Source organism: Monodon monoceros, unplaced genomic scaffold, assembly GCF_005190385.1.
Source record: "Monodon monoceros isolate NGI ecotype Baffin Bay Population unplaced genomic scaffold, NGI_Narwhal_1 Super_Scaffold_18, whole genome shotgun sequence".
In the NCBI taxonomy this organism is placed as follows: domain Eukaryota; kingdom Metazoa; phylum Chordata; class Mammalia; order Artiodactyla; family Monodontidae; genus Monodon; species Monodon monoceros.
Window position 1 is genome coordinate 105,783,292 of NW_021703774.1, and position 20,380 is coordinate 105,803,671.

Consider the following 20,380-nt stretch of genomic DNA (forward strand, 5'->3'; position numbering starts at 1 on the left):
CATTTTAACTTTGAAGTTTTACTTACTTAAAGCAGAAGATATTATCTTCCAAGGACTTATGCACATATTATATGAGCCTTGGCCCATCGATATTTTAAAATATTGAGAATATATTATTTTTGGTCTGTATAAGTCTAGTAAAGTGAAATAGCATTAAGTTAAACAAACTGGGTCATGGTTGCATATCTTTCACAGACTTCTTTTCTCTTACACAGTTTTTTAAACTTTTAAAATCTGGCTTGTGTTGTTAACGAGTAGAAACAGACACTGTAGAAGTCAGGGATCTTGCTATGTTATCAATTAGCAACTATAGCTGAATTTTCTCTAGAGAAGGTTTGGTCGAAAGTATTTAGAAACCAAATTACTTTCTGATAAATGAAGCATCCACGGTTCACTATGCTTTGATAGTAGTTCAAAACAGTGTTAATATTTGAGATGATTTTGTAGTTTTTCTGAGAATGCTTTCCCTCTTTTCAGAGTGTGTCTAATAATGGAAACTGTATATAGATTTTTTAAAAACAAGTATTGCAGGAAACACACATAGGGGCTCAATCTAAACCTAAACTAATTCTCCACGTAGCAGGCTTGGAACAAGTTTCCATCACACTATCTACGTGCATGTCTTACTTTAATATGAATGTGCAGTAGAAATACTGTCACAATGAGCTTGGTAGACTCTTTCTGTTCCTGTGATTTGTATGAAAGGAAGAAGGACCAGACTGATTATTTATGGAATTTACTAATTTTGGTTCATTTTTTGAACCACCTAGGTCATTCTCAGAGTTACTTCCTGCAAACAGGATCCATTCTAGGAGTACCTAGAATAAAAGTTCATATTAGTTATGACCTAGGGACTCCTATTCCTTCATCCTTTCAGTTCTACCCCTAAAATGCTACATGAATTCTTAAGGTCAAGACAAGAACTTAAGGTATTCATTCTGTAAGTGATAAATCTAAGATAAGCCCAGAGAGGTTAAGAGAATTGCTCAGGGTCACTCAGAGTTACAGCAGGTTCAAGAGATAATACTTGCTGATACTGAATCCACTGTGCTTTTAACAGTCTGTGCTTACTATAAAAGGTGAATAAGGTACTTGGGATTTGATTAATATGAAGTTTATTACATATTTTATCTATCAAACTATTTTTGAATTATTATTATAACTATTATGGTAAATATTAACAGCTCCTTTCTTATGTGTAATATTATAGTCTATCTGCTGAACCCTGTATCTTTTTATCTTAAAAACAACCCATTGAGACAGATAGTATGTTCAATGTGTCATAAATAAGTTAATTGAGGTATAAAATGTTTAAGGCATTTACCCAAGGCCACATGATTATTAACTGACAGAGTTAGGACTCAAATCCAGGCATCTTTGACATGACTGTTCTCTTAATAACTTCAAATACTGTTTCCCCATATATTAGTTCATTATGCCAATATTTGTTATATGTGAGTTTGATTACTTCTGACTACCTCAAGCATGAATGCAAGAGAAAGTAAAATTTTGTTTTTTCCTGAAAGCCAAGGGAACAAATATAGTTTTGGATGACAGGTAATAATGACATCATTATTCCTTTTCTCTGGAAGTATCTGGAAATATTACAATTCTTTAAGTAGTCTTTGAAGTGGCTGCAAGAAAGTCGTGTGTAGAAATACTGACAACTCATGGAAACTGTTGAGATAAATAAATGGAAGATTAATATAAAATGTTCTGAAAACTAGAAGTAATATTGAGATAGAAATAACAAAGCAAGTAAATCAGCAGCAATATTTTTATTCACTCTTCAGTAGATTTTTTGGTTCGCTTCTGCCTTTTTCCTTTTATCTCTCACCCCTTGACTTTTTTTTAAAGATTAATAAATTTACTATATTAAAAATAAGGCTTTTTTTTTCACAACAAGGTACAACACAAATAGTGAAAATACAAGCCACAGACTGGGAAAAAATATTTGTAACACATGTAACTAACAAAGAACTAGCATCCAGAACATGTAAAGATTGCACAGAAATCAATAACCCAATAGAAAAATGGGCAGTTCACAAAACAGCAAATCCATTGGTCACTTAATATGTGAAAAGATATTTAACCTTACTAGGAATAAAGGAAATGAAATTAAAACAATGAGGTATCATTTCACAATTGTCAAATATCTAAAGTCTGAAAATACCTACTTTTGGCCAGATGAGATACAACAGGAATTCTCATTTACTGCTGATGGAACTGGAACAACCACCTTGGAGCACGATTTGCCATGTCTAGGAAAGGCGAAGATGCACACTGCCTAACACTTAGTAATTCTGCTCATACGTATATATCTTAGAGAAACTCTCTAACACACATACACAAGAAGAAATTTTAAAATGTTACCTGCAGCATTGTTTATGAAAACAAAACAGTAGAAACCCCAATGTATTTAAATTTTAAAAGGATATATTTTGATAGATTCATAAAATGTAACAGTGTGCAGCAGCTAAAATGAACAAACTAAATCTACCTATTTATGGCAACATGTATAAATCTCAAAAATATAACATTGACAAAAGAAATAGCCTCAAAGCATTTGTATAGTATAATATATATAAAGTTCAAAAACATGCAAAAATACATTATCAAAACAACTTACAGAAATTTATGCTTTACTGAACAGTGAAACATTGTATTTATATAAAAGTATAAAATCATGCATATTAAAAAAAAGTGCTTTTCTCTGAAGAGGGACAGATAAGAATGAAATCAGGGGGTTTCATAAGGAAAGGCCCTTGAATTTTTTCTTTTAAAAAATCTGAAATCAATATTCACACCTTGACTTTTTTTTAAAAAACCAGTATTACCACTTTAACAAGCTGTGTGTTTCCCCAGATTGACTGGTTACATTGCCTCAACTTAGCCACCTTAATATAACTCTTATTTACCTAGGAACTGAAGTATGTTTTCACTTCCCACTAAATGTCTAAATTTGTGCCAAAAATCAGATAAGTTAGATCCAGAGTTCATGCTGTGTTGGTTGGAAAACAAGAGTCATAATTCTGAGCTTGGACTCCAGATGAATTTTTAAATTGGTTTTTAAATATAGCTGATCAGTTGCTACATTACTATTGGAAGTCTGCTTTTTAAAATTGTAAGAACATTAACAGCAATTTCAATTGAAGAAATTTTTCTGGGATCGAGAGGATAAGCCAGATGAGAGCAGTTAAGCACATCTTAGCATGAAGGTATAACTCAGAACAATTGTGAAATATGAGGCACACATTTTAAAACAGATGATTATGAATAATGTATGGCAATATTTTTCTGAATGTCAAAAAATTCAACTACTATACTTTTAGTAATAATTATAAATCAGTGTGAATTCTTATTCTAGTTTGATGGAATTATTTCAGTTAAAAAAATCTTTCCATTACATAGGAGGTACACAGTTAACATCTTTATAAAGTTGGAAGGGAAAGAAGAGCTGAAAAAATCAAGTGGAATGCATTATGATTTATCAGTCACTCAAAACCTATACAGCTTTTCATAATCTATTTAAAGCAAGGACAGTACTAAGGAAGTACAGCAATACTGAATGTTGATGAGAACAACAATAAAAATAAAATCCATGCCCGGAGAAAGAACTAAGGGGAATTCTTATGTTCCATAGTTAACGCTATAGATCATCTTCTCACCTGTGCAATATTCCTGTAAAAATCTGCAGAGCTACGTTTTCCTTTGCTTGGTTTGCAGTTCAGCCTTAGTACTGAAAGTCTAACATAAAAGCTGCTGCTTAGGGGCTGTGCTGTCACCACTGTGACCATCTACTCTGCCCTCTGCCATTTCCACTAATGGAAGGGGAAGCTAAGAACGAGGCAACACATACTGAACTCCCTCACAGGCAAGCCCGTGGCTACCAAAGTGATGTACTCTGTGGGACTTGGAAAACGTTCCTTCATCCAAAGATATTTTCCTCTTCTGATGACATCCTAACATTAACGATAAATTCATTTGGCTGAAAGTATTTCAGTTCCCAGAAGGTTTTAAAAAAAAATGTCTGTGTCCTCAGAAAAAGCTGTTATCGGTCATTTAGCACCATCTTGAGAATTAGTGTCATACTGTTTTTCTCCACAAGAACTAGTTGAGAAGGACTACAACTAGAGTTGATGGGGCCAAGGTAAAAACTGAGTACTGGGGCTTCCCTGGTGGCGCAGTGGTTGAGAGTCCGCCTGCCGATGCAGGGGACGCGGGTTCGTGCCCCGGTCCGGGAAGATCCCACATGCCGCGAAGCGGCTGGGCCCGTGAGCCGTGGCCGCTGAGCCTGCGCGTCCAGAGCCTGTGCTCCGCAATGGGAGAGGCCACAGCAGTGAGAGGCCCGTGTACAGTAAAAAAACAAAAAAAAAAACCTGAGTACTAATTAATGTAGGTTAATTGGTCAATATTGTGAGGAGTTTGGGACAGAGGTGGGTAGGAGTCCCTTGTGTGCGTGAGGGAAGTATGTTCCAAGAAGAAGGGGAGGTGGGTAGAATAGAGAGGTCTGTGTGGTATTCATTCTCTAATTTAATTCTCTTCAATCTCTCCAGTTACCTGAGATCATTCTTCTATTTAATTTTTTGAAAACAGTTAAACTCCCTATTCTTAAAACTTCAGGAACTTTATTGCCTTACCTCAAGTAGTACTTACATGGTCATGGTCGTTGATTTTTTTTTTTTTTATCTCATTCTGAATTCTTGCTTAAGCCTTCTTTTTCAATCAGCTATGGGCGTCTTGCCACTGTTTCTCTAGTTTGCCATAGGTTTGCCTGGTTATTTTGACCAAAACATGGCTACAAACCTTTGTATTCCTCAAGGCGTTGCTGACGTATGAGTCCTGTAGTGTTTGACAGATTTTATTAGATACTTGGAATCACCTGATCTGTAAAGGACTGCTATTATTACATTACAGAAGAGGACAATTTAATACTGGCTTTCAGATAACAGTGCAGTAGCAGTGGCCTAAAGGGAAATATATGAGTGATTTAGCAGTCCTTAAGTGCAAGGTCTATATTTTTGCACTGTGGTATTTCAGCCCAGTGAATGGTACATAGCAAGCACATATTAGTAGTGAATGAACATTGCTGCTCGTAAGTTTAATTGACTGTGCCCTTTCACCCGGTGCTAGTGGTTATTTTCCTCCTCAAGGGCTGCTTCTCAAGTCAGTGACCCTTCTCACCTGTCTTATTTTGCCTCGGTCCTCTGGCTCCAAACACTCTTCGTCCCATTTAGGTAGGGTGAGTAGAACTAGTTAATCTGCTACTAATGTCTCAGTGATGTTGCTTTTCACATGATCATGTATAAGGTTAGCCCAACTTTGCCTCAGCTTCCTGAGACTAGACAGAAGCAAAAGATACAAGGAAGTTGCTTCAACCAAAAGAGCAGTTTTGAGATGAAATTTGTCACTAACTCTGGAATGCTGCAGTTGTTTTAATCACATCCTTTTGTCCTACGGTTCATTCAGGAAACCAGTATTGGTAAACAAGGTATAGTTCCTGCCTTCAAGTAGCCTACCGTCTAAAAAAGGAAATAGATACTAAAGTAAATCACTAAAAGTATATTATGCTATAACAATTGCAATGATTAAGATGTGAAATTTTTATAGCAACGGCTGAGGGATCCCTAAACTTCTTGGCAGTGGAGGTGGGGGAGTTTTTAGAGAACAGGGAAAGAGGCAACATCTGAGCTGCATCTTTTCTTTTTTTTTTTTTTTTTTTTTTTTTTGCGGTACACGGGCCTCTCACTGTTGTGGCCTCTCCCGTTGCGGAGCACAGGCTCCGGACGCGCAGGCTCAGCGGCCATGGCTCACGGGCCCAGCCGCTCTGCGGCATGTGGGATCTTCTGGGACCAGGGCACGAACCCGTGTCCCCTGCATCGGCAGGCGGACTCTCAACCACTGAGCCACCAGGGAAGCCCCTGAGCTGCATCTTGAGGATGCAAGTTATCCTAATGATACTATAGTTAGTAGACATGTATGCTGTTTACACACAGGTGATGACATAAACCGAGGCTTGGAGGCAAGAGCAGTTCCTTGTTTTGGGATTATGGAGTGTTAGGTAGGAGGTGTCAGGAGATAAAGTTTGAGGGACATTCAGGGGTCAAATTATAAAGGAACTTGTATGCCATGGTAAAGCATTTATCATATGGTAGAGAGCTACTGAAGGATTTTAAGAAGGAGAGTGCCAGAGGCAAATCATTTAGTCTCCGGAATTTCTTTGGCATTTTTGTGGATTCTACAGACAAATGCTCCTACCTTTCTGAAACCTAAAGTTTATGTAAGGAGGCCCAAGATAGAAAAGCAGAGTGGTAATAGAGAAGTTGTCTTATGCCATAGGGGATACTTTCTCATATGTAGGAAAAATCTTTTTTTTTTTTTTAAATCTCAGATTTTTTTTTTTTTAATTTTATTTATTTATTTATTTTTGGCGGTGTTGGGTCTTCGTTTCCGTGCGTGAGCTTTCTTCTGGTTGCGGCAAGCAGGGGGCCACTCTTCATCGCGGTGCGCGGGCCTTTCACTGTCGCGGCCTCTCTTGCTGCGGAGCACAAGCTCCAGACGCGCAGGCTCAGTAGTTGTGGCTCACGGGTCTAGTTGCTCCGCGGCATGTGGGATCTTCCCAGACCAGGGCTCGAACCCATGTCCCCTGCATTGGCAGGCAGATTCTCAACCATTGCACCACCAGGGGAGCCCTGTAGGAAAAAATCTTTATCTCAGTGAATATAAGTCCTTCGCATTTAGTGGGGGAAAGAACTGTTAAAAGAAGAAAACCATTTATATATGAAGTTGACAACATAGAGATTATATCATCGAGAATCTTTTCAACACATATATACAAGCATTCCTCACTTTACATGGTTCCAATATAGACAAATTTCACTTAACACGGTTTAATAACACCAGTCTCCCACCAACATGGTTCAGATTAATCACACTGTGATTAGCTGTGTAAAGTATAAACTTTGCTACTGGCTCTTCAGCTTACAAGTCACTACATAAATAGTAAATGTGCATCAAGATCAGTGATCAGTCACATTTCATTCAGAATCTGTTGATGATTGTACACGACACATCTGTTAGTTCATGCACAGACTGCAGAGTGTGTAGCTGTCTTGCTTCCTTCTCTCTGATAAACTCATGTGGCATTTTACACAAATGGATAATCAAAAAAAGTAACTGGTCAACAAAGATGAAAAGTACAACGAAATAAAGAAATAGTGATAACACAGAAATTGAAATTAGAATCAAATATAAATGGAGTTATAGAAGAAATAGCTGATCCTGGGGCACTGCTGCCATTTGAGAGACTCTACATATGCAGACAGAGGAACTTGGTAACGGCGAACTTGTTTTTATTATTTTTGTTTAAGGCAAATTTTTTGACATAAGAGGAAAGGGTTGTGATGAATAGGATAGACACGTCCCAGAGGAGGTTACAACAGCAAAAAAACTTCACGTTAGAAGAACTCTTGGAGCTATTTCATGACATTGAAAGTGCAAAGGATGGAATGTTGGGAGCTGACCCACACTTAGAAAGGAGTATGACAGTTTGCCAAAACATAGAATATATGCTTGCTCTGTATGGTTATTTATACAAGAAAAGCACTATTCAAACTACTCTTCATAAATTTTTTCTAAGAAATGTAACTTTAATTTCTCACTGTTTCTAACGTTTTAAATTACACTGTACTAAACTAATATTTAACATATTTTTCATTTCCCTATACAAAGGTAACTGACAGTGAGACTTTTAAACATTTGACAAAAATTTTTAAAGGTCACAGAACAATTGCAATTTTTCCCATTATTAAGATTGCTTGGCATGGTTTCAGCTTATATGGTCAGTTTCATGGTCCTCTGGTACCGTGCAAAGCAAGGATGGCCCTATATGTAAATGGTACCACTGTTTTCCTTATGGATAAACATTTATGTATCCAAATTTTAATTACTTAGGGGTAGTTCAGGTATATATTTAAAGTTTGTTTCTTTTCCATCCCTTAATATTTCTGATTTTGATTCAATTGTATCTCTTTTTTTTTTTTGGTCCTGTGTGGTCACCTGTTGATAACGTATTTGTTAGGGTTTAAATTGTTGTTAAAATAAGTATTAAAATTAATATCTCTATATTAAAATTAGATTCTAAACCCTTTTTATTACTGGAATTCTTGGCAAGGCAAATTTATATCACAACAAAAATTGAAACAACCCTATAACTCATTATAATGAGTTTTTAATCTGTTCTAAAACAGAACTTGTACATTTTTCTATTGGCATTCCTTAAGAAATGTGTTTACATCAGTTTCAGTATATTTATCAGAGGAAAATCATGCATTGTTAGTTACTTGGCCTTTTTTGTTATTTTTCCTATGTGAGTATAGGAAGAACAATGACTCAAATAGTATTTTCAGAAGACTACAATATAAACAAATTTTTAAAAGTAAAGTGTCAGGGAGACTTCCCTGGTGGCCCAGTGGTTAAGACTCCGTGCTTCCAATTCAGGGAGCGTGGGTTTGATCCCTGGTTGGGGAACTAAGATTACACATGCTGCGCGGTGTGGCCAAAAAATTTTAAAAAAAATTAAAGTGTCACGTCCTTAGATTGGAGCTATGCCAAAGCTTGAATGTAGGCATTCTTCCCAGGAACTTATTCCCTTTGTTTTTTAAAATATTACAGACTAGTATTTAAGTAGAAAACAAATGAGACCTGTAGTCACAAATTAGGGAATAAGTGGAGGCTTTTATACAATAGTGGTGCTAACTCCAGTATATTACAGTAACATATTATTACATTGAAAAATAACAAGATATTTTTTCTCCCACTTATTACCTTTCATTTCAATATTAAGAGAATGGAGATATCATATTGAATACTTAGAATCTATTTTCCCCCAAGTAACCCTCAGATTCCTCTAAGTCTTTACATCAATTCATTTATTCATCCAAATCTTTCCATCAATTAATTAACAAGCACTTACTATATTCTAGACACTGGGGATACCACATTGAATAAAATAGTTCAGGAGCTTAAGTTTAAACTCTTTAAGGGGCATATATATCATCTCTAACTCTGCCCTCAAATCTAATGTATAATCATGTTTCTCCTAGACTCTCATAATAGCCTCCTACCTGACCCATTCTCTTTCCATTCTGCTCATCCCAGAGTCCCCATCTTTGTTTCAGGTCATATGCCCATGGGAACCTGAATCTGTTTTTTTCTGATACGTACCTCAGTGATACATCAGTGTTACTTGAATTCTTCCAATGCCTCAAAGCCTGAATTGACTCTTATGAATGCCTTTGTTTTTCATTCAATGAAAGGTGAAAAAAAAAGTAGTGACTTTAACAGATTCAACTAATTGCAGAATGCTGGCAATTAAAAGGAGATTTAGCAGTAGTTTAATTCATTGCTGTCATTTTACAGATGAAGACTTTGAAACTCGTGATATAGCTATTTAGTGGCAAAACTGGATCTAGAGCTCAGTGTGCTTGGTCTTTTCATTATTATTAGTAGTAAACCAAACCAAACCAAAACCATTTTGTTTCACTTCAGCTCTTTTGATGGCAAAGAATGGAGACTTAGGCTATCCCAAGGAAGAGAGAATTATTTCAATCCTCTCTACAGCATTAAGGGAAATCAGGGACCCATGGAATCTAAAAATGGTACTGTAATATGACTTAGCCTCACGGGGGCAGGCACTGATTCAAAGCAGCTCTGAGTATCTAGCAACATTAGTTTGTGGATCTTTTACTGTACTTTCCTATTAGCACTGCTACTCATCTCCTCTCTCTGCATCTGCCCTTTTTGTGTTATCTGACTTTTCCTCTGACAAAAACTTTCTTTCTCAGCACAGTTTCTGCTTACTCTAAATTTTTTACTCATACTTTGGCTTTCTTCTCTTCCTCTTATCCTTTCTTTGTCAGTCTTTCTAGCTTCAGCTAAGTACCTGAATCAATCCTCCCTCCCTCCTTCCTTTCCTTCCTTCCTTCCTTCCTGTTGAACTTAATTTAAAAAAGAATTTGATTGGCCCAGCTTCACCCTGTTTAGGCAAAACTCTCCATTCCAAGTGGCCTCATAGGCTACTGGCCGGACTTCATATTGGCTTCCCTTAGGTTGAATGCCATCTCCTGGGGCTGAGGTGGAGTAGGAGGGAGCTCATGACTATTTGGTGCTGCCTTTATATTAGAGTCTGTGGATGAGGAAGAATCTCTTCAGAGGGAGTTGTACATTCAGAGGATATTATGATCAACATGTCTAGTTCACTGTTATAAACTGCTTCAGGGAAAGTAAGCTAAAGAAGTTGTAGCACCACTGCATTCTGTTTCACCAGGGCTGGGGAGGGAAGAAACTCTGGTCAGAGAAACAGATAGTGGCCAAAGAAAGGGAAGCATGTAGCTAGCTAGACTCAGCAGTACACAGACATAAAAACAAGTAAGTAAATATATAAGCACAGTTGTTTTTTGTTTGTTTGTTTGTTTGTTTCTGGTACGCGGGCCCCTCACTGCTGCGGCCTCTCCCGCTGCGGAGCACTGGCTCCGGACGCGCAGGCCCAGCGGCCACAGCTCACGGGCCCAGCCGCTCCGCGGCACGTGGGATCCTCCCGGACCGGGGCACGAACCCGCGCCCCCTGCATCGGCAGACGGACTCCCAACCACTACGCCACCAGGGAAGCCCCTATAAGCACAGTTTTTAATAAAAAAGAAAAGGAACTAGGCCCATGGCGGAGAGTTTCTCTACCTGTGTACCTCTCGCCCTGGTTCCTCATTTCTCATCTTCCTGACACTCTCTTAGGAACTCCATCCTTCTAGAGCTGCTGCCTCATCCGAGGGAGCCACCACCACTATCTTAGTGCTGAGAACATTTCTTATTTCCCGTTATTAAAAGTGAAAAAACTTAGCTTTGTGGATATTTTATTTGGAGAATCTTGTGTAACATTTGGACAACTGAGAACAATGTACGTCTTCTATTTTGTAATTAGGCTGGTCTTTAGCTATCTTAAAAAATATATAAACTCAGTGAAATTGTGGGTATATAAGATGCAAGTGGTAAATGTGTAACTTTAATAATACCATGATTTATGATATATAATTCCTTTTGTTGATTTGTCTTGGTTGTCTAAAATTAATGTTTGAACATTTGATGAGAATGAGGACAGCCTGCATTTGAGTCTGAGACAAATATAGGCATATTAAGTAAATAGAAGGGCAGGTTACTCAATTCTTGATAAATCTAACTGTCAAACTGACATGATTCCACCTTACTACCTACATGACTTTGGTCATATCATTTAATTTCTCAGAGCTCAGTTTTCTCACCTGTAAAAATGAGGAAGATACCTACTTCACAGGATTGCCATAGAATTAGGTGAGGTATTTGGAAGTGGCTGGTGCAATGTCTGGTACATAGTGGCTCAGTGAAATTGCTTTGTGCCTTCGTTCCTTTTTCCCCCTCCTTTCTCATGGCCACGTCTCTGATCTCTAATAGCCTAATCATGAAAGAACAGAGCTCGCAGAGGACAGGGCATTTCCTCTGCCCTCTTGCTTTTTCTTCTGTTATTCCCTTGTTACAAATATGCTTACATATACAGATAACACAAAAATTTTTGTCTCCAACTTTCCTTCTTACATTTCTGGTCTTCTCTCTGGTTCCCAAGAGACCTCTCTACTTAAACATTTACTTTTGTTTTAAGTTTATCACCTCAAAACCTGCTTAAATCATTTCCTTATTTTTCAAATAGGTACCTCTTCTAATTTCCCCATTGTCCCAGAGTATCATTTCCTTCTCTAATTCATTAATCCAAGTTCATAAACCCTCCGTGATAGGGTTTAATCCTGAGTGACTCTTTTCACTCTGTTACTCTATATCTTAAAACCCCAAAAACTTATCTTCAGTTTGCAGTACATTAATTTGAAGTTTCTGATATTTGTAAACTAACTATAATTTATTTCAGGTTTTTGAGGTTTGCTTAAAATCCTAAAAGGTTCTTTTAAAAAGGAACTTTTTCTTGTTCTTTTATATACACCAAAATCTAGTAAACAGCAGGTTGATTTACTGATTGTTGATTAGAGCTGTAGAAATATGCTCCAAAGTGTCCTTTATTTCTTTCTTCCTTTCCTTTCTTTTAGCTTCCTTTCTTTCGCTCATAGAATATCTTTCTAGAGGATAAAAGTTATTATCTCTTTTATATCTTTGGGTGTTAGTGATAGAAATTAAGATTTGATTTTGGTTCTTATTTGGAAAATTTTTTGTTACTAATTTCTGTTTTTTAATTGAGGTATGATTGATATAAAACATTTGTTACTGATTTCTTAGACAGATGGACCTGTGAGCAGCCTCTTTTTATTCGCTCATTCATAGAATGTTATGACAATGTTTTAGATTAGAGAAACTGCCTGAAACTGCCAGTTTTTCAATAATTACAAACAGATTATGCCTGAGGGCATTCTGTTTCAGCATTAATGAACTAAAACCAACTTTTAAAAAGCTTAAGCAAAATTTAGCAGATCCATTGCTAGATGCCAGCCTTTTATAAAAGATCCTGTTTTTTAAAATTCAGTACTATGTAACCATTTTAGTTGATAACAAATCATTCAAATTACACTCCAAATTAATTAAGAATTACTAATGCGAATTTATTATTTAATAAAAATTAAATTTTTATTAAATTTAAAAGATTACACTTAAGAAATAGATTAGTAGGAATTACATTTGTATTAATGGGAAAACCAAAAGTTGGGATGAAAGACAACTGTGGTTAGTTATTTGGCTCAAATGGGGTTACTTTTCATAGTATGTCTTCACCTTTACCCTTGCAGGGTCTCAAAGGACATCCAGGGCTCCCAGGACTCCGAGGTGAACAAGTAAGTATTCTTCCTTTATAAGACTTGCATCTTCTCCAGTGAAAAAGACATACGGTAGGGAACTCCATTGAGAGATTATTTTCCCCCGTGTAACTCTTTCAATTTTTCTTAATGCTTTTTACTCTGTTTAGTACAGGAAAAACTTCTAATTTATTATTAAATCTTGTGGGTTTTTTTCATATCTTAGACTGACTTTCACTGTCTGCCTAACATGCTCCAGCATTCTTAAACTTCCGTTGTTCATAAACCACTGTGAGAATCTCATAAATGCTGTGTATCCTGTCCACGGATTATCCATGCATGCACACACACTCATATGCACACACATATATGCACTGATTTTTTTGTACGTTTCAGGGGCTTTCCTGTTTCCCAAAGTCTATCCACAGCTGTTAGTTCCCTACCATTGCATGAAGGAATGCAAATAAATTTTGATAACAATCCAAATTAGAATGGCACATCTGCTGTTTGTTGTCCATTCTACACATACACATATATGTAAAAGTCAAAATAGTTTGGGAACTATTTAGTTTTTGATCATGTTATTCCTTCTCTCTCCCACCATAAAATAATGTATCATTATGTCATAGGAAGAAATAAAGTCATATCTCTTGTTTTCAATAGAATATATACTAGGCCAGTATGAATAAATCAGTGAAAAGGGTAGGAGATTAGATACTAACTAAGGTGACAAATCATTATTGGAGATTTAGCAAAGAGCCTCAGGAAACCCTAAAGGGAGCTCCAGAAAGAAAAGTGATGGATTATCCCTGAGGGAAAGATAAATGAAGAAATAAAGCCAGTTTTCCCTTTTATTCATGTAAGAGGGACAATACACTCTATTCAGTCCCTGAGGCACAATTTTTCAAGATTGCTAATTACTAGACATGGCAAGCAATATATGTATCTGTAGCAAGTAAAATCTCAGTTTCCTGAAGATCATACGAGTGCTGAAAAGCATTTGAGCATTTATGGGAAAAAAAAATCAGAAGGGCAGGAGGGATTAGTTCCTGGGGAGGAAAAGAAAATCCCTAGAATACTGCTTTGGCAGAAATTCTGTGTATATTTCAATGAAGAAAACCTGACACATCACAAGTAAGTGAAAAATTGACCATTTGTCAGTACTGACCAGTTTACTCGCAACTGTTCTATAACCTAGTTCTGTTAATATACGTGTCATTGTTCTGAGGGTGGTATGCTTTTGAGAAGAGTCTGAAATCAGTTTTAAAGGTTGGAAAATGTATTATTGGAATCAGTTCTTTCTATTTTATTTATTTCCAGAAGTAAAAAGACAAAATTGGTGATAACTGTGAGGAACAACTAAAATCATTTTGCATTTTCACTGTGGAAACACTGTGGACATTAAGAGGAACGTAACTAATTAGCTAGGAGACATTCCCTTCTGGAAAATTTGTAGATATCTATAAACTGGCCAGCAAAGACTTAGGAAAGTAATTATATCATCTGGGCAAGCTCTAGTAATAGGAGCTTTCATTACGGAGTCTTTATTAGTTGCCAAACTGTACTACTGTTAACTGGAAGTTCAAGTAGTATAATTATTTATTTAATATTTCCATATGTTAACTCATTTAATACTCCACAACCCTAAGAATTATTGCAGTTACCCCTGCTTTTAAATATATTTTTACACATTGTTCTCTTTTCTCTACGCAATAATCCTGTGACCTAGATATTATTATTGTATTTTACTAATGAAAAAAAACTAAGAGATAGGGAGGACCCATGCTGGCAGTGCTGGGACTCTCAGTGAAGTCTGACTGACTCAGAGCGTGTGCTTTAATTCTCAGAGTGAGAAGTGGGATTGGGGCAGGTTTACTATTCCTGATTTTTCCAGGGGTAGAGATATAACTTTGTGTCTGAATTCCTCCATTCGATCTACAGATTTAAGTGAGCCATTTTTTAAATGCAGAGTGAATTGAGGTATAGTGCTTTGTTTTGAGTTTCTTTGGAGCTGCTCTGGTTGTCCAAGTGATTTTAGGGTGTGGTTGGCTTAGAATATGTTTGTGCCACATAAGACTGCTGAAAGCTTACTCGTTGACTTTGTTTACTGTTATTCCAGTAGAGCAGGATTTAATCATCCAGTGGTGTCCTCTTGTGTATTTCTCTGTGCAGCTGGAATGTGTTATATCTCTACATGTTATCTTAACACCCTCCATGAAAATCCATTCAAAATCAGATTTCATTTATGTCTTATAACAGATTGCTTTTTAGTTGAGGTCAGTTAACCTAAGTTGGCTAGGAAACTAATGAAAGGGATGGTGATTGGCATTAGCCAGAACCTACAGAATGAAAACAGCCTTTTAAATTTATTTCAGTCTTTTCTATTGGCATAACCAAGTATAAAGTTTTGTGGATGTCTGGATATAGGCCTGTGTGTTTTAGAAATGGATGGGGAATAAAGGAAGCAGTTGTAAATAGACTGAAGCAAGTCTCATAATTAGAGGGCTTTCCCTAGAGTACTACTTTAAGTTATTTGCCCTTCAAACCTATACTAGGGAGGCAGCCTTGAATGGTGGTCTCTGGAGTTAGACTTGCTGATTTAAATTCTGGCTTTCTACTTACTAGCTGAGTGACTTCCCACTGGTGACAAACACTTCATGTCTTACTTTTCGTATCTGTAAAATAGGGATAATGGTATCTACCTTATAGGGTTTGAGCAGATTAAATAAGATAATACATATAAAATTCTTGAATTTTGGCACATGATAGGTGCTCAATAAATGCTGTTATAGGAATAAAATATGTATTATATATAATATTAATAAGGTAATATCTAGTACATAAATATGGTTTCTGAAATTTATAGGATATAATCTCTATGTGTAGATGAACATTTTTTGTTACTTCTCAAAAGGCAACTGTTTATCCACATTCTGTTAAGTTGTTCATTGCCATATATATGTATAGGTGTCTGTACGTATATGTATATATGTATGTATGTGTGCACATGTATATATATGTGTGTTTGTGCATACACACACGTGACAACTTTTGTCAGATTGTCTGAGTTCACATCTAGGCTCTGCTACTTACTCACTGTGCCATCTTGGGCAGGTTTCATAACTTCTCTGTATCTTAGTTTCTTCAAATGTAAAATGGAGAAAATAGTATCTATCTCATAGATGTAAAGTAGACGTAAAGTGGTGGCGTAGGATTGGCACATAAAAAAGTGCTAAGTAGGGCTTCCCTGGTGGCGCAGTGGTTGGGAGTCCGCCTGCCGATGCAGGGGACACGGGTTCGTGCCCCAATCCGGGAGGATCCCACATGCCGCGGAGCGGCTGGGCCGGTGAGCCATGGCCGCTGAGCCTGCGAGTCCGGAGCCGGTGCTCCGCGACGGGAGAGGCCACAACGGTGAGAGGCCCGCGTACCGAAAAAAAAAAAAAAAAAGTGCTAAGTAAATGATAATTGTTGGAGCAAGGGAAGGAAGTGGGAGACAACAGGGAGAAGTGAGAGAAAACAAAACTGAGAGATGGATTCTGAGAAAAGTGGAGAGAAGGACAAATTAGGAGCCTACAAGTCTAATGGAATGGGAGGGTAAAAACTTTCCACTGTGATGCTCCATTTGCCTTTTTCTTGGTCTGTTTTTTCTCTAGATTTTCCAAATTTTAGGAATTTCAAAGTATTTCTATTGTTAAGCCGGAGGTAACACTCTTCTGTATACTTCAGATCAGAGGGGCAAAAGAGCTAGTGTCTTTTATTATCTCTTTTCCAAACAACAAACCGGAAATGAATTTTACATAATAAAGAATCTATGAAATTTATCACTGCTGTCACCATTTTTGGTTAAGTAAAGACAGCTCAACACATATTCTTCTGGTATTTCCTTGGTTGACAAAATTTAACAGGCCTAAACTTTGAATAAACTGAATGAATGAATGAATGAATCATATATCAATGGAAGAAAGTAACAGCGAGTGGAGGTATTTCTTCTCACTTTTCCACACAGTTCTGCAGCAAGTTTCCTTTCTTATGCCTTTGAGACTCCATATATCAGCCTTCCTTGAGCAACCCTTGTTTTAAATCAGGCATACAAAGTTGTCAGTGCAAAATGAATTTCTTATCCAAAGTTGCTATGTGAATATTTAGATAGACCTATGTCATGATACAGATATTTACCACTTAATATCCATTTACTTGTCTTCTGGAGCTCATGCTCCAATAGTTAAGGAGAGTTGCAGGATGACTGAGACAAGAAGGAGTTAAATCCATAAAGATACTGGTTATTATGAAACGTACCAACTCTTTCTCTAATATGTTTTTTAAAGGTTATGTATCACTGGATTTTTCCACCCTAGATTTATCATTACTAATAATCAATGTCTCATTTAGGTCCCTAATGTAATGTGTTTATTTTTATTTAGCCATTTTATCTCATTTTCATTTTAAATAGATGACTTCAATCAGATAAGCAATGTGCAGGACCCTTAGTATTTTTATATGGAAAAAATATTCTTTCCAAACTTGGGTATTATGAATGCACCAATTTTGTTTCCTTGGGTTTCTTTTGACTTTGTTGTACTGTTTTATTATTTTTCATTTTAGGGGATTCCAGGATTCACTGGTAATATTGGTTCACGTGGTTACCCTGGCAGGCAGGTGAGGTAACTATATTTAAACTTCTGTTTTTATGTTCCTCTTGGTTAATACATTGTATGTTCTGATTTCAAGAGTTAATGTTCAAATGATAATTGGTTTACTTTTATTAAATAATGAATTACTCATAACAAAATAATTCCAAAAATTCTAACATCAAAATTGTAAAAATCCTTCAAAAATTTTACTGCAGGAAATTTTGCTTAAAATGAGAGTAGGATTTTTAAACAGGTTTGATGTGAGTAATATACAATGGAACCTTCTAAGTTAAAATGCCCAGTGTGCTAATAAAATGTTAAAACAGCCCTGCTACTGATTTTACAGTACTGCCACTGACTAAAACGAAGTAATGGTATGAGTTAAGACTCTATATGATAAGCAACATTTTTTAATAATACAACTATAAACACTTGGGACACAGTTGGCAACGCTACACATACCACTATCTGAATACTTTTATCTGAACTGGATTCAAGTCTTTGTATACTGTTGTGAAAATTCATTCTAATCATTTCATATTTATTTCCCTCTAATTTCTAACTTTCTCTAGCTACTTCATGTAGATTAATAAGAGAACAAATTTTCTTTCTTAGGCTTTCATGAATTGATTACTTACTCTTGAAATTAATTATTCATTTAGCATACTGGAAAACTACATTTATATAAAATATCTTTTTATATTTTTTATATACTTTTTATATATCTAAAATGTATTTTAGATAAGTTAATTAGAAGTGTTTTAAAAGAACACAGTTTTCCAATAAGAAATAACGTAAAAAATAATTTTTGTTACTGACAATGTGTTAATCTACTTTATTTAGATATCTAAAATATATTCGTGTATAGATTATATACAGTGCCTCTTTTGGTTCTGAAATTCTAAAATTCCTTGAATAGATATAGTCTTCATTAAGTATACAGAGTTCTGAAGTTTATACTTGTGAAATGATACATTTTCTATGCCCTTTTTATTAATCTATTTATCTACAGCTCCTTAAAAAGTACTGTAGGATGATGATGATGCCTTTTATTCACACTAGGGTTTAGCTGGACCAGAAGGTAATCCAGGACCTGAAGGTGGACGAGTAAGTAAGCATTGTCATCATTTTGTTAAGTATGCTTGCATATGAGTAGAATGAAGTGTACAAAATACTTATTTTCACACTTCCATAGAAACTTTGAATGTAATGCAGGTTTAGCCTGGAAAGAAACACACTTATTAAATAGATATTTTCACTGTTAAGGCCATAGAGAGCAGTCTTATGGTGGTAGGTTTTACATCAGTCTTTGATAGCTCCTATATCTACATCATTTATTTTGCTAGCTCCTAGCAAAACATCTGGTATGTTGAAAATATGCTCTTTAAGCATTTGTAGTATTATTTATGTGTGGACGTATATAGACCTAAGAAATAATGATGAAAGAAATATGAAGAGGCAAAAAATTCGCACTCAAGGCTGAGATAATAATACAAAAACTATCTGGAGTAAAGAAATATCTGCAGAGAAAGAAATAGGCTTATCACATTCAAGCGTATACCATTGCACTTCCAACCGTTAAAGAAGTTGTTAGCCACTTTTAATCATTAAGGGAGCAAAACAAAAAAAATTACTGTGATGTGTTATGTTGTGTGCCACAAATTAAAATCAAAGCTGGTTCTAGGAAAAATTAGTAAACTAAAAATTTTTTTTAAATTCTCTATTTTTAAAGCCAGTTATTTTCTGGAATCTACATCTGCCTTATATTATCTTAAATACCTTTTTGAAATAAGGAAAACAAAAAGTATTTAGACAGTATGTACTATAATGATGCCTTAATTTTAAAAAATTCTTAAACATTTTCAAATACTTCATATTTCTTTTGCTATCAATCCTATGAAGTAGCAGAACACATGTATTGTCTCCATCTTACAGATGAGAAAACAGTAAGCTATGGAACCGACATGATTTGACAAAGTCATAGCAGAACTCAAACCAGCGTTTTCTCACCTTCAGCTCTGTACTGTTTTAGTATCCCATGCTGTCTCCACCCTTGCATTAAGTGAAAACATAATGGGGAAAAGTCATGTATTCTTTATTAGAAACTGCACCGAAAGCACATATTGACTTGGATTTGGAAAGCAAGAAGAGATTAGTGGACAAAGAACATGGGCTTTGGAGCTCGACAAGGACCGCTTTTTTTTTTTTCTTAACCCCTTGTTTACTAGCTTTGTGACCTTAGATGTCGTTCAACCCTTCTGTGCCTCATTTTTCTTACCTTATTAAAAGGTGATAATGAAACCTACCTTTAGGTGGTTATGACAACTACCTGAGCTTAATTAATATTCTTAAGGCACAGTGCCTAGCACATGGCATGCACTTTCTATGCAGATTTTATCATTATTATTAGAATTTGGGAGTTTCTTCTGCATGTGAGCTAAACTCCTAGACCCGTTACTTGGCACTGTGCAGTTTTCTCTTACTACATTTTCTCATCTTGCTTCAGTGATTCCTATAACTTTTCTAATTCTTCTTTATATCATTTTTGTACTATATTATACATCCTTTTGTTGCTTTTTTCCCCATTTGTACTGACAATTATAGTGTAGGTTGTAACCCTTTTTAAGCTTTTTTTAGGTTTTGATGGCCGACTTCATAAAAGCATTAAAAAAAACAAATCTAATCCTTTTCTGACTAATTTAATTGATTTAATCCTTTAATTTTCCTTTGGGAGTGAGGGAAGAGTCAGAAGATTCACTTCTCTAGGTTTCATATTCACGAAGAGTCTCAAATGTAGACTTTAGACATTAACTCCAAATATGGTTAAAAAGACAAAAATCATAAAATCACACTGACAGGATTATGTTTTTCATTTAATTTGGGTCCTGTTACTGGTCTATACCACATGCTATACAATATGAATTAATATTT

At 35.9% G+C, this 20,380-nt stretch overlaps 1 protein-coding gene across 7 annotated transcripts in view; it reads left to right on the forward strand.

The window, feature by feature from the left end:
• The window catches only part of COL24A1 (collagen type XXIV alpha 1 chain), a 425,611-nt gene that overhangs the window by 89,737 nt on the left and 315,494 nt on the right, over positions 1-20,380 (forward strand). For all 7 annotated transcript variants that reach the window (XM_029227745.1, XM_029227744.1, XM_029227743.1 and 4 more), the window contains 3 exons: positions 12,813-12,857; positions 17,421-17,474; positions 18,512-18,556. In XM_029227745.1, coding sequence (XP_029083578.1) covers positions 12,813-12,857; positions 17,421-17,474; positions 18,512-18,556 — 144 coding nt within the window. The remainder of the gene's footprint in view (positions 1-12,812; positions 12,858-17,420; positions 17,475-18,511; positions 18,557-20,380) is intronic.